Source organism: Tachypleus tridentatus, chromosome 9 (genome assembly GCF_004210375.1).
Source record: "Tachypleus tridentatus isolate NWPU-2018 chromosome 9, ASM421037v1, whole genome shotgun sequence".
Classification (NCBI taxonomy): domain Eukaryota; kingdom Metazoa; phylum Arthropoda; class Merostomata; order Xiphosura; family Limulidae; genus Tachypleus; species Tachypleus tridentatus.
The window spans coordinates 21,695,865-21,710,745 of NC_134833.1; the positions used below are offsets into that span (position 1 = coordinate 21,695,865).

The 14,881-nt window shown below is 36.9% G+C and overlaps 1 protein-coding gene across 1 annotated transcript; it reads left to right on the forward strand.

The window, feature by feature from the left end:
- The first annotated feature begins 1,346 nt into the window (after positions 1–1,346).
- LOC143227033 (prostasin-like) lies at positions 1,347–10,602 on the forward strand. The gene is made up of 3 exons (XM_076458581.1): positions 1,347–1,593; positions 4,905–5,062; positions 10,010–10,602. The coding sequence occupies exons 1-3, from the start codon at positions 1,395–1,397 to the stop codon at positions 10,163–10,165; spliced, it is 513 nt and encodes a 170-aa protein (XP_076314696.1). The 5' UTR covers positions 1,347–1,394; the 3' UTR covers positions 10,166–10,602.
- Positions 10,603–14,881: the final 4,279 nt, after the last annotated feature.

The following is a 14,881-nucleotide window of genomic DNA, read 5'->3' on the forward strand; positions in this document are numbered from 1 at the left end:
AAGTCGGGTCTGAATCCCCGTCACATCAAACATGCTTGCTCTTTCAGCCAATGGGGCGTTATAATGTGACGATCAATCCCACTATTCCTTGGTAAAGGAGTAGCCCAAGAGTTGGCGATTGGCGGTGATGACTATCTGCCTTCGATCTTGTCTTACACTTCTAAATTAAGGACGGCTAGCACAAACAGTCCTTGTCTAGCTTCGAGCGAAACTCAAAACAAACCAAAATAAATCTTCTAAACGTATTCCAAATTAAGCTGTTTACAAGTGCAATGTTAGTTATCTAATATTTAGCCAATATTCATTGATACGTCGATTCTGTTCTATGTAGCCATATCTTCATCTATACTTAATATCTTGCTCGACAAAAAGTCTGTGAAGTCAGTATCATTATTATAATTGTTTTGTATTATTTCCGCAATCGATTTTCAAGAATGATATGTGCTGGTCTTACCACCCCCTAATACAAAATGCTACCCGTCTTGTCCATATGACAGGTGTATTCTTACGTTAAGTGGACAGGGTAAGACGAAAGTATGAATAAAATGTTTGAACCTATGTCCAAAACACATATTTTGTGTAAATTCTAAAATTTTGATAAACTTCGTATAACCTTCCTGAAAGTTAAACGTAATGCCAAAATAATGTTCAAAATGGTTGTTGTGATCATATCTGTTGTAGATTAAAGAACGTTTTGGTAAAAATTGTTGTACTTTAAGTTATTGTTGTTTATACTATTAACAGTTAGATTTGGGCAACCACAGAGATTTAGACAGCCTGATGGTAAGTTTTATGGATTAATTTACGCCTGTGTTTGCGGTTTATTTTTACTTGTGCCACCAGTGCCATAGCTCTATGTTTGCGGACTTACAACGCAAGAAACCGAGTTTCGATACTGTTGTTGGCGGAGCATATATAGTCCATTGTACAGCTTTGTGCTTAACTTCACACGAACAAATTTAATTTGTTTGTTTGTTTGTTTTTGAATTTCGCACAAAGCTGCTCGAGGGCTATCTGTGCTAGCCGTCCCTAATTTTGCAGCGTAAGACTAAAGGGAAGGCAGCTAGTCATCACCACCCACCACCAACTTTTGGGCTACTCTTTTACCAACGAATAGTGGGATTGACCGTCACATTATAACCCATGTTTGGCGCGATGGGGATGCGAACCCGCGACCCTCAGATTACGAGTCGCACGCCTTAACCACCTGACCATGCCGGGGCCCAACAAATTTAACTTACTAAATTTACTCTGTCTTGTTTTCTGCAGCAGTTCTTTAACTCACTATCAAACATTTTATTTCATTTTCCAGAGCACAGCAGTCACCATATGAAATCAAAGTAAACCTAGGAGACTATGTCTTAAACTCTAAAATAGAAGGACTACCGAACGAGATGTTTGGTGTGACTGAGGTCCGACTACACCCGAACTTTAGGTTCACCCCACAAGCGGACAGGTTCGATGTAGCAGTGTTAATACTGGACCATCCGATTCACTACAGGGCCAACATGCGTCCTGTTTGTCTTCCTGAGAAAGGAGAAGATTTCCTTGGCCAGATGGCTTACGTCACTGGCTGGGGTGCACTGGAACCAGGTACAAAACTTTATTTGTGATTAGTTGAATACAGCAACGCAATGACATATATTTAGCTAGTGGTACTTTCAGGAAATTTACACCAGGAGCTGGAAGCTGTTTAAATGTACACATTTTGTTTTTAAAACTCTAGTCTTATTCTAATTCTAGACACAGTTATGCATTATTAACAATGAAACGAACATTAACAACAATAATAAAAATGAATGGAACTGTATATAACCAACAATGACACGGACAGCGACAACAATAATAAAAATGAATGGAACTGTGTATAACCAACAATGACACGAACAGCAACAACAATAATAAAAATGAATGGAACTGTGTGTAACCAACAATGACACGAACAGCAACAACAATAATAAAAATGAATGGAACTGTGTATAACCAACAATGAAACGAACAGCAACAACAATAATAAAAATGAATGCAACTGTGTATGACCAACAATGACACGAACAGCAACAACAATAATAAAATGAGATGGAACTGTGTGTAATGAACAAATGACACGAACAGCAACAATAATAAAAATGAATGGAACTGTGTTTAACCAACAATGACACGAACAGCAACAACAATAATAAAAATGAATGGAACTGTGTGTAACCAACAATGACACGAACAGCAACAACAATAATAAAAATGAATGGAACTGTGTGTAACCAACAATGACACGAACAGCAACAACAATAATAAAAATGAATGGAACTGCGTATGACCAACAATGACACGAACAACAACAACAATTATATCAACCTTGGTGAGAAATATTCACTATCAACTTTGGTGAGAAATGTAAAGCGATATATATGTGACATATTTATCTTGTTTTCAATAATATTTCAATACCTGAAGTGGAATATCAGATTTGATATAAGAGAGCATTAGAGGTAATCATGTCTCTCAGGCCTTCTCGTATCCTTTGTTTTCAAGCACTCATTATAATCAGAATGACGTTAGGTTATCAGAAAGTTGCCAATATAGTTTTACCAATTAACAGTGAAAAGTCTTGCATTAACTAGGACAGAGTTAAAATGGCAAAAGAAAAGGTTGTTTAAAAGTTTAGATTTTGTGCCGAATATGAATTTTCAAGGCACACAACCATACATAGTCCTAAAACTACCTGTAAAACTAAATTAGCCAAGTTTTATGTACCATATTAACACATTTCCTGATAATGTAAGTACAATTTAAACTCGATACAAACTTCTTTTGAAAAAAACAACAACACATAGAGCATAAAAAATAGCACAAAAATATGCAGTACTAGAAGTGTTTGTTGGTTACGATGGGTATCTTTTTTTCTATCATGATGACAAGGGAACGCTAAAATTACTACGGAATAACAGTAATGTTTTGTTGTTTTTTTGTAATTTCGCGCAAAGCAACTCGAGGGCTATCTGTGCTAGCCGTCCCTAATTTAGCAGTGTAAGGCTAGAGGGAAGGCAGCTAGTCATCACTACAAACCGCCAACTGTTGGGCTACTCTTTTACCAACGAATAGTGGGACTAAACCGCCACATTATAACTCCCCCACGGCTGAAAGGGCAAGCATGTTTGGTGCGACGGGGATTCGAACCCTCAACCCTCAGATCACGAGTCGAACGCGTTGATCCGCTTGGCTATTCCGGGCTCTGCAACACATGAAAGTTTCAGTATTGAAAGTAAACACCTTTTTTTGTTTCATTAATTTCTTGTTACAGTTTGTGACTTCGAAGGTCATATTACAGGAAGTAGTTTCACTGAGAATCTATAACCAAAAATGTACAAATACCACTTTTCAGCTAAATGTGAATAATATAAATTAAATACATGTACTTTCCAATTATATAAACACATAATACAGTCCAAGTATAAATTAAGTACATTATAAACGTTCAAAAATAAATATAGCTAGTTAATATAATTTTCCTTTTAAATTAAAATCGTATTTTAATTATATTCTTTCTATTATTAAGATAAAAATGAAAGTTATTTATCCTATAATTTCATGTTTTTACTTGGATTTTTTTTCTTCTAAATCTTAATAACTGTTTTCACAGTTTCACATTTCCTTGTGATTTTACACCAGTTATTTCTATCTCCTTACTACTATATAGCTAAAATGGTGCAAGAAGCGTTTTCATTTTACCGGTCCGGCATGGCCCAGTGGTTAAGGTACTCCGAGGGTCACGGGTTCGAATGCCTCTCACATCAAAAACATGCTCACTCTTTTAGCCGTGAGGTCATTATAATGTGACGGTCAATTCCACTCTTCGTTGGTAAAAGAATAGCCCAAGAGTTGGCGGTATGTGGTGATGGCTAGCTGCCTTCCCTCTTGTCTTCCACTTCTAAATTAGAGACGGTTAACGCAGATAGCTCTCGTGTAGCCTTGCGAGAAATTCAAAAGCAATCCTTCAAGGATTAACAAAAGGTTTCAGAAAATGTCTCTCCACCTTAGTGGATTAGGGGCGACCTTGTAGACGCGCAAAACTAAAATCTGGAATTTGATTTCAGGTAGTGGAAAGATAACCAGCTGTGTGGATTTGCGCTGACAAAACACAAACACACGTTCATTACTGTAGTCTGTTATCAGCACCATTTGTAAAAGTTAAAAATTAATCTTGGAACCGTCCTCTTTTTGATAAATTAATGTTTGATAAAAAATAACTTAAAAACTTTTCCTTCGAAATATGTTTCATTTTGCCCGTGAACCCATATAGAACACGTACGTAGTTTGTGTGTGTGTAGGTTTTATGATGAGAACACAGGAACATGGTTTTAACAACGTATCTAAATGTACTTTACTCACAACAGGGTTCGAATTTCATATTTTAGCGTTATACGTTCTGAGGCTCAACGTTTAACAAAAAACTAAATTACAGCTGGATTTTAACCAAACTACAAGCATTTTTGAATCAAGTTCAAATGTTACAGTGAACAGTATATCGTCTCAGAGAGGTTTAGACCGAGGCTCGTTCTAATTACAGTGTAATATTTGTAAAAAAATGTCTTTTGCATGTTTAATTGGAGCAACTGCTATCAAAATCAAACCAAGCTTACTCCATAGACCGAAGCTAAAGTCTAACTTAGGTATTAATATAGACTTGTATTTATTTTTTTAACGTACAGTTCTAACTAGGACCACACAGTGGCATAAAATGTTATATTGAATAGAATGCATTGATTAATTATCTGACTACCCAGGTTGCTACTGATCTGTTCTGTCCTAGTGCGGCCATAAGTGAGAGGTGTGCTAAGTGTGTGATAACAATGTTGTATCACACGTTCTCGAGGTGATTAATGTAAAATATATGGTTTATACAGGGTCGAAACTCCGTCCGAAAGTTTTACAACATGTGCCTGTCCCGGTTATCAACAACCAAGTTTGCGAAATGTGGCACAGTCTTCAAGGAATCCAGATCCATATCCACGAAGAGATGATGTGTGCTGGTTACGAATTCGGAGGCAGAGACGCCTGTCAGGTAGGATGTTCGGTCAACATTCGTCTTGTTCTAAAACATAGTAATAAATAAAGGCATATGATACGATACTGTATTCAAGAAATACCTTGAAATACTTCCTGTTAGTTACTTTGGCAAAAGCAAGATGTATTTCTGATACATTCAACAAACTATCAGTAATTATCTGAGAAAATCTGCTAAGCTGTCTTTTCAATGTCGTATATATTTAATATTGTCAGAGTTTGCGCAAACTCTTTGTCGTTATTACTAATGTTTGCTGGAAATTAGGGCCTTATTTCTATGTACGCTCGCCTGGGCATGAAACCTACAGTAACTGTAACCCCGAGACCTTTAAACCTTGACTGCAATTCTTAAGATCAATTGATTTGTCTCCAATTATTAAATTGGTTTCGTTACACACGTGACTTGAGGCGTAGCTATTTCATATACAATTTACTACGTTTCTCTTAAACGTGATTTTAAGTGCGGATTTAACGTTGCAAACCAATCTCAAAATCTTATTAGATGTAAGTCTTGGTGTATCTTTACAGAGCTTCATAAAAATTGATTTTGTAGATATGTAATACCAGAGCCCCGTAACAAGTAACTCTGTTTTTATATCATGGGAAAAACACAATTTTTTTCTGAACAGGTTAGTCTGTTGTTATATCACGGAGTAACCCCTTTGTAACAAGTAAGTCTGTCGATATTTGTAAACAGTTCCAATTATTTAAAATCAACAATGAAGTGTCAGGATATTACAAAGTTCTTTCTGTCTTTTGTGGCTCCTTAGTCAAGCTCAGGTAGCCCTATTTTTAAACAGCTTCCACTTGGACTTTACGTACTTAATGTAATCTGTTTGATAACATATCTAACACGACATCATTTAGCGTACACAGAAGATAAAATATTGTTTGTTTATCTATATTTTATATTTATAACAAAGCTATTAAGGCTGTTTTTACGCAGTCCCTAAGTTTGAACTAGTGACCAGAAGAAAAGCAGCCAGTCAGCAGTCCTCACCATCTACACTGACTGTCACTCTTATAACTTACCCACAGCTTAAACGTTTGGGGAATATTTTATTGTATTACAAAGATTTGAATCAAGCTCCGAAATCCAGGGCTCTAACGCAGGACCCAAAAGTTAAAACACAAAATCAATCCAAGGGATTAACACTACGAGTCGTATTTTACGTACCTATACACTCTTAAACATATATTGAGTAAAAAATATTTATTACAGTCAAACTGAACTGGTTTAGTGACTCATAAGTTACACTTAGGCTTAGAGAAAAATTATAAATAAAGACGTTAACAATTAAACTGAATAGAATAGTAAAATCTAAAAATAGAAAGCATAAAAGTTTTAAGACTTAAACCTCAAAATAAATAATATTTATAAAAACTAAACTTTTTATATAGTCATTTTAAATTATAAGCATGTAAATGTTTAAAGCTGTAAAAATAATAAAACACAAAATATATTTTAAAGCTTAAAACATTCTTTTATTAAATATTAGGGACATTAGAGAAATTTAAATTGATATATATATTTGACGTTTATATGCGCTTGCGCTTAGAGACCTCTATTTTTACATAAAAACATTAAAGAAAGTTTTAAAAACTTCTATAAAAAACATTTTAAAAAGTGTCTACTGGTATTATTAGTTCTTTCAGCTGAAACACAAAATCTGTAAAAAACCTAAAACTAGTAATTAAACTATGGTCCAGCAGACGGCAGCACTGCTTATGTAAGAATGGCTCAGGTTGTTCTTCAAAACGTTGTTTTAAATATAGATCATCAGAGCTTTACAATACTATACAGTGTTTCCTTTGACAACAGTATCTACGTAATGATTGAGTCACAAGTTTTTGGTAATGTGTGTAACTATCATAGTAAAACGTATGAATTTCGTGTGTTTCTTTCTTCTGGGTTTTTTATAACGTCATAACTGAAAAACCAAAACAATATTGTCAGTCAACTTCTGTAACGTTACATTGTTTCAAATGAAATATCCGTTTTTATAAGTATTATCAACAACCAGAAGTAATTTTTGTTGTTGTTTTTCAAATCATGATTCTTATGTAAATAAGGTTCTTGTTGATCCTTCAAGTTAGCTTTCTTACATAAAGTTTATGTTTCTTTTAAAACTTGAGTACTGAGTGAAACAGGAATTACTAGTCAGAGAGATAAACAATAAATATTGCAGTTGGAACCGCACGGCCCGGCATGGCCTAGCGCGTAAGGCGTGCGACTCGTAATCCGAGGGTCGCGGGTTCGCGCCCGCGTCGTGCTAAACATGCTCGCCCTCCCAGTCGTGGGGGTGTATAATGTGACGGTCAATCCCACTATTCGTTGGTAAAAGAGTAGCCCAAGAGTTGGCGGTGGGTGGTGATGACTAGCTGCCTTCCCTCTCGTCGTACACTGCTAAATTAGGGACGGCTAGCACTAGCACAGATAGCCCTCGAGTAGCTTTGTGCGAAATTCCCAAACAAACAAACCAATGGAACCGCACAGTATTTAGAACTAGGTTATAAATACAGCCTGCAAATGTTTATTGAAACACTGTATTAAAATAAACGAGTAAAGGAACTCTATTTGTGTGGATGGCTAGTATCGTTTTTTTTAAAAAAACTATGGCATTTGCGTCATCCATACGTAATGGAACAGAGACAGATAGTAGAAGAATGTTAAACGTCGAAAATAGAAGTTAAATTCAATTGTAATTGAATCTTTTATGTGCGCATGCGTGTTAACTCCTGTCTGTGTAATTATGCAGTGATGGTATAAATTCCATCCTACCATCTTGTTTACATTGTTTTTGAAGAATGAATATTAGCCACCCTCACACTTACTTCCTCTATGGTTCTTTTCTTTGCTTGTGAGAGACGGGAATCGAACACAAATCAGGATTTTCAAGTAGGTTTGTTTGTTTTGAATTAAGCACAATGTTACACAATGTACTATATGTGCTCTGCCTACCAAAGATATCGAAACCCAGTTTCTAGCGCTGTGAGTCCGCAGACATACCGCTGTGCCACTGGGGAAGGGGGCCAGGATTTTAAACATTAATTTCGTGTAAATTCATTATTAATCATTTCACCAATATAAAGCTCATTAAATATTTAGTACAAGTTAAGATTAAATTAAATCTATTTCAGCACGAGACAAGTGGAAATGGCCCGAAATAGCCAGGTGGTTAAGGCACTCGACTCGTAATCTAAGGTTCACGAGTTCGAATCCCCGTCACACCAAACATGCTCGCCCTTTCAGCCGTGGGGGCGTAATAATATGGCGGTCAATCCCACTATTCGTTGGTAAAAAGAGTATCGCAACTGATGGCGGTGGGTGGTGATGACTAGTACCCTTCTCTCCAGTCTTACACTGCTAAATTAGGGACGGCTAACGCAGATATCCCTCGTGTAGCTTTGCGCGAAATTCAAAACAAGCAAACAACTATAAATTTACACGGAAAAAATATTTCAAAGAGTTTTTACAATCCGTTTATCTATTTGCACATAATTTTTTTTTGATAAATGCTTAACTTTTATCTAAATCGATGAGCCCTCCTTTTGATTATCTGATTTACAGCAATAACTAGAGGGTGCAATTAATTAATTATTAGTTGTGGTCTCAAGATAATTGGTTTACCGTTTAATTAAAGGTTCTTGTTATCAGTTTATTGTCAGTAATCTGCTTGTAAAAGAAATTAATAGAAAAACGAATTCACGACATTTTTTTCCAATAAGTTTTGGATCAATTATATGATTAAAATTTTAATTTTAGCAGTAAAAGAACTCCTTCTGTAACACTGAGAGGTTAATAGCAGTCCGGTAAGTCTCCTGATTGGTCACAGCTACATCTACGGAACTTACAACACTAAAAATCCGGAGTTCGATTCCTCACACTGGACAAGGCGCAACACAAAGCGACAGTAATGAGCCATATATTAAAACAACACCAATAACAATACAATAAGATGTTTCAGTTCTAATGAACGTTGATTGCTCCTTACATGTTGGCCCGACGTGGCCAGGTGGGTTAAAGCGTTCGGCTCATAATCTGAGGGTCGCGGGTTCGAATCCCTCTCGCACCAAACGTGCTCGCCCTTTCAGCCGTGAGGGCGTTATATTATATCGGTCAATTCCATATTCGTTGGTAAAAGAGTAGCCCAAGAGTTGGCGGTGGGTGGTGATGACTAGCTACCTTCCCTCTAATCTTACACTACTAAATTAGGAACGGCTAGCGCAGATTGCCCTCGAGTAACTTCGCGCGAAATGAAAAAAACAGAAACTTTACACATTTTGGATTATTACTAATGGAGACAAAATACTGTGTGCATGACTTGACAAAAGTCTGTGTGTGTGTGTCCTCTTATAACCAGTCAATCCTGAACCAATTGTTCAAATTTACCGTCAGGCCCTTGAAGATTGACATAGGGTTCGATATTCTAAACTAACCCATCATATCAACTCTAGGGGCCCTTATGTGTTTTCCATGCGTTGAATCGATACGTCAGGTAAGTATGAATAAGTGCTGATAATTCTGTCCCCTCCTCTCAGAGGTAATCTTAAGGTTTAAAACGCTAAAAACCGTGTTTCGATGCCCGTGGTGGGCGCAGCACAGTTAGCCCATTGTGTATTTTTGTGTTTAACAACAACACAAACTTATATTTTAAGTATATCATAGTTGTAACATATTTACTGTGTGTTTTACGTAAGAACAACGAGAAACAATTCAGTGAAAACTATTTAGTTCCAATTACATGGATATAGCATAAGGAACTACTATCATTAAGCATCGAAAAAATACTATCGAATTTTAGCATCCAGGTAATGAAGTACAGAAGTTTGATGCCCTTAAACTATCACAGAGAAAAATGTGTACTTATTTTATGTACTTAAAACGTGTTGTTTTATATTGTAGCTTCGTGTCTAACCTTGTTTTGTTTTTTTCATCTTTCAGGGAGATTCAGGAGGCCCGCTAGTGGTGAACCACTTTGGGGTCTGGTACCTTATTGGAATAGTGTCGGCTGGATACTCATGTGCCAAACATTATCAACCAGGAATCTACCATCGAGTTAGTAGCTCTTCAGACTGGATATCTGCTAATCTTGTTTAACCTGACTGCAGGTGGAAAAACTGCATCTGTACGCATTGTTTAAGCTTCGTGTTAGTGTAAATACGAAACTGTATCTTACCTCACAGAGTATGGTTATGATTCGATTGTATGATATGACTCGATGTATGATCATTTTTATATGACTGCATTTCACTTCACCAGAAATACTTTGGAATGATTACAGATATGACCAGAAAAGTTATATACGATACAGGATAACCTTTATACGGTTGTAAATACGAAAACGTGTTTTACAGCATGGAGCATGGTAATATAACTGTATATATGATCTGATAAGTTATACACAGCATAATATAACTTTTATGTTACTTTAATTAAAATACATATAACTTAACAACACAAATTATGACTTGGTTTTTCTGACTGCAAGTAATTGACATTTAACATTAACGAGAAATTTTATCCAACTTCGAACTGAAACTGACATTTTTACATGGTGTAAGAAAGCTTTAGGCCTACAAGACATAATAATTCAGGTCTTTGAATGGCCAGAACATCAAGTTTAAAAGAACATAATTATTATGAAGTAACAAACCAGAACATAGATGTGTTAGTTTGTACCAAATATTTCTATTGAGTTTTATACAACATATATATAACTGGATATTTTAATAAACTCAACAATTTCACAGCGTAAATATGGAATACCGTATAAAAAACTTGTAAGTGAACTTAAATGATTCGTTTGTCCTTCTTACTACCATTGGAAGGATCGGAACTCCTTATAACAACATGAATTCACACCACAGTAACGCGTTTAAACAAAATCAGTTTTGATGTTAACAACACGTCGTAGTTGTCTTGTTAGAAAACGCAAAAATATGATGTGTTTATATTGCAATTAGTTGCGTTATATCTCACACGGATTTTTGTAATTGTAACACAATTTGTGTTATCGTGAAAAAACATCATGTTTCTGTTAATATGCAAAATATCGTGTTCTACACTGGAACACATTATTTTCTGTGTGAAAATGTATTTAACTGCAAATTTGAAACGACATAAGCCTTTAATGCGTTAGCTTTTGATTGGAAAGATTTCTCTCTGTAAATTAGACTTCAATATATATATATATAGGATATTAATAGTTATATAGACTCTACTTAGTTATCATCTAAGATTTAAAATCTCTAAATGTGTTTTATGATTAAAATTCAATGATTTCACTAATAACTTTTCTAGATATGACATTTAGCTTTTCCTGATCTGTTAATTGGTATGTAAGACGTATTCTCCATAAATCATTTATCCTAAGAGGACTGTTTATAGGTACATGTATCTACTTAAGTTTAACTAAGCTGTGTACTATAACTTTATCTATCAGTTTGTACTCCATCTGACATATCGTTTCCTAGTTTATATCAACGGTTTTCATCTGGCCTTTTCTCCAGTGAGATATGAATGATTTTCCTAGCTAGATTTAACATTAGACCTCAATCTTGGTATACTTCACCGTTTACCTGTTCATTTTCCACCTAACTATTCATCTGGTCAGATATGTCTGACCGTTCACATGACAAGATTTAACCTGATAAAGTATCGTTGTTTATGTGGCTAACTTTAACATCACTGCCCAGCTAGTAAACTACATTTGTCTCTTAGTGTGACTAGGCTTGACACCACTACACAGCTAGAACACTACATTTGTCTGTCAGTGAGGCTAGGTTTTACACAACTGTCCAGCTAGTAAACTACATTTGTCTGTTAGTGTGGCTAGCATTGACAACACTGACCCACTAGTAAACTACATTTGTCTGTTAGTGTAACGAGGTTTGACACCACTGTCCAGCTAGTAAACTGCATTTGTCTGTTAGTGTAACGAGGTTTGACACCAGTGTCCAGCTAGTAAACTGCATTTGTCTGTTAGTGTAACGAGGTTTGACACCACTGTCCAGCTAGTAAACTGCATTTGTCTGTTAGTGTAACGAGGTTTGACACCACTGTCCAGCTAGAACACTACATTTGTCTGTCAGTGAGGCTAGGTTTTACACAACTGTCCAGCTAGTAAACTACATTTGTCTGTTAGTGTGGCTAGCATTGACAACACTGACCCACTAGTAAACTACATTTGTCTGTTAGTGTGGCAAAGTTCGACACCACTGTCCAGCTAGTAAACTGCATTTGTCTGTCAGTGTGGCTAAGTTTGACACCAGTGCAAAGCTAGAACACTACATTTGTCTGTTAGTGAGGCTAGGTTTTACACAACTGTCCAGCTAGTAAACTACATTTGTCTGTTAGTGTGGCTAGCATTGACAACACTGACCCACTAGTAAACTACATTTGTCTGTTAGTGTAACGAGGTTTGACACCACTGTCCAGCTAGTAAACTGCATTTGTCTCTTAGTGTAACGAGGTTTGACACCACTGTCCAGCTAGTAAACTGCATTTGTCTGTTAGTGTAACGAGGTTTGACACCACTGTCCAGCTAGTAAACTGCATTTGTCTGTTAGTGTAACGAGGTTTGACACCACTGTCCAGCTAGAACACTACATTTGTCTGTCAGTGAGGCTAGGTTTTACACAACTGTCCAGCTAATAAACTACATTTGTCTGTTAGTGTGGCTAGTTTTACAACACTGACCCACTAGTAAACTACATTTGTCTGTTAGTGTGGCAAGGTTCGACACCACTGTCCAGCTAGTAAACTGCATTTGTCTGTCAGTGTGGCTAAGTTTGACACCAGTGCACAGCTAGAACACTACATTTGTCTGTTAGTGAGGCTAGGTTTTACACAACTGTCCAGCTAGTAAACTACATTTGTCTGTTAGTGTGGCTAGCATTGACAACACTGACCCACTAGTAAACTACATTTGTCTGTTAGTGTAACGAGGTTTCACACCACTGTCCAGCTAGTAAACTGCATTTGTCTCTTAGTGTAACGAGGTTTGACACCACTGTCCAGCTAGTAAACTGCATTTGTCTGTTAGTGTAACGAGGTTTGACACCACTGTCCAGCTAGTAAACTGCATTTGTCTGTTAGTGTAACGAGGTTTGACACCACTGTCCAGCTAGAACACTACATTTGTCTGTCAGTGAGGCTAGGTTTTACACAACTGTCCAGCTAATAAACTACATTTGTCTGTTAGTGTGGCTAGCATTGACAACACTGACCCACTAGTAAACTACATTTGTCTGTTAGTGTGGCAAAGTTCGACACCACTGTCCAGCTAGTAAACTGCATTTGTCTGTCAGTGTGGCTAAGTTTGACACCACTGCACAGCTAGAACACTACATTTGTCTGTTAGTGAGGCTAGGTTTTACACAACTATCCGACTAATAAACTGCATTTGTTTGTTAGTGTGGCTAGTTTTGGCAACACTGTCCCACTAGTAAACTACATTTGACTGTTAGTGTGGCTAGGTTTGACACCACTGTCCAGCTAGTAAACTACATTTGTCTGTTAGTGTGGCAAGGTTTGACACAACTGCACAGCTAATAAACTACATTTTTCTGTCAGTGTGGCTAGGTTTGACACAACTGTCTGGCTAATAAACAACATTTGTCTGTTAATGTGGCTTGGTTTGAGACCACTGTCCAACTAGTGAATTGCATTTCTCTGTTAGTATGGTTACGTTTGATACCATTGTCCAGCTGGAAAACTACGTTTGTCTGTTAGTGTGATTAGGCTGGATAACTCTGCCAAGCTATGTGGCTAGGTTTGATAACACTGCCCAGCTATGAGGCTAGGTTAGATAAAACTGTCCAGCTATGTGGCTAGGTTTGAAAACACTGTTCCAGCTATGTGGTTAGGTTTGATAACACTTTCCAGCTATGTGAATAAGTTTGATAACACTGCCCAGCCATGTGGTTAGGTTTGATAACACTTTCCAGCTATGTGAATATGTTTGATAACACTGCCCAGCCATGTGGTTAGGTTTGATAACACTGTCCAGCTATGTGAATATGTTTGATAACACTGCCCACCCATGTGGTTAGGTTTGATAACACTGTCCAGCTATGTGGTTAGGTTTGATAACACTTTCCAGCTCTGTGAATAAGTTTGATAACACTGCTCAGCCATGTGGTTAGGTTTGATAACACTGTCCAGCTGTGTTGCTAGGTTTGATAACACTGTCCAGCTATGTGGCTAGGTTTGATAACACTGTCCAGCTATGTGGCTAGGTTTGATAATACTGTCCAGCTATGTGGCTAGGATTGATAACACTGCCCAGCTATGTGGCTAGGATTGATAACACTGCCCAGCTATGTGGCTATGTTTGATAACACTGTTCAGCTGTGTGGTTAGGTTTGATAACACTGTCCAGCTATGTGGATATGTTTGATAATACTGCCCAGTAATGTGATTAGGTTTGATAACACTGTCCAGCTGTGTTACTAGGTTTGATAACACTGTCCAGCTATGTGGCTAGGATTGATAACACTGCCCAGCTATGTGGTTAGGTTTGATAACATTGTCCAGCTATGTGGATATGTTTGATAATACTGTCCACCTGTGTGGCTAGGTTTGATAACACTGTCCAGCTATGTGGCTAGGTTTGATAACATTCTCCAGCTATGTTGCTAGGTTATACCTTACTGCAAATCTTGAAAATATATATCATTGTTTAATAGTCAACAGTTTTTACTTCACTGCTTGAGCCTTAAATATATTCATTTCATGGGTTATGCGTGTGTGTGTGTGTGTGTGTGTGTGTATTTACACAAATATCTGGCAGACGGCAGCACTGTCTATGTG

What these genes read in the sequence shown, in the direction of transcription:
- LOC143227033 (XM_076458581.1), top strand. Translation starts at nt 1,395, where the DNA reads ATGTTTGGTGTGACTGAGGTCCGACTACACCCGAACTTTAGGTTCACC. An exon ending in CTGGGGTGCACTGGAACCAG is followed by an intron (nt 1,594 to 4,904) that starts GTACAAAACTTT and finishes TGGTTTATACAG; the next exon opens with GGTCGAAACTCCGTCCGAAA. An exon ending in GAGGCAGAGACGCCTGTCAG is followed by an intron (nt 5,063 to 10,009) that starts GTAGGATGTTCG and finishes TTCATCTTTCAG; the next exon opens with GGAGATTCAGGAGGCCCGCT.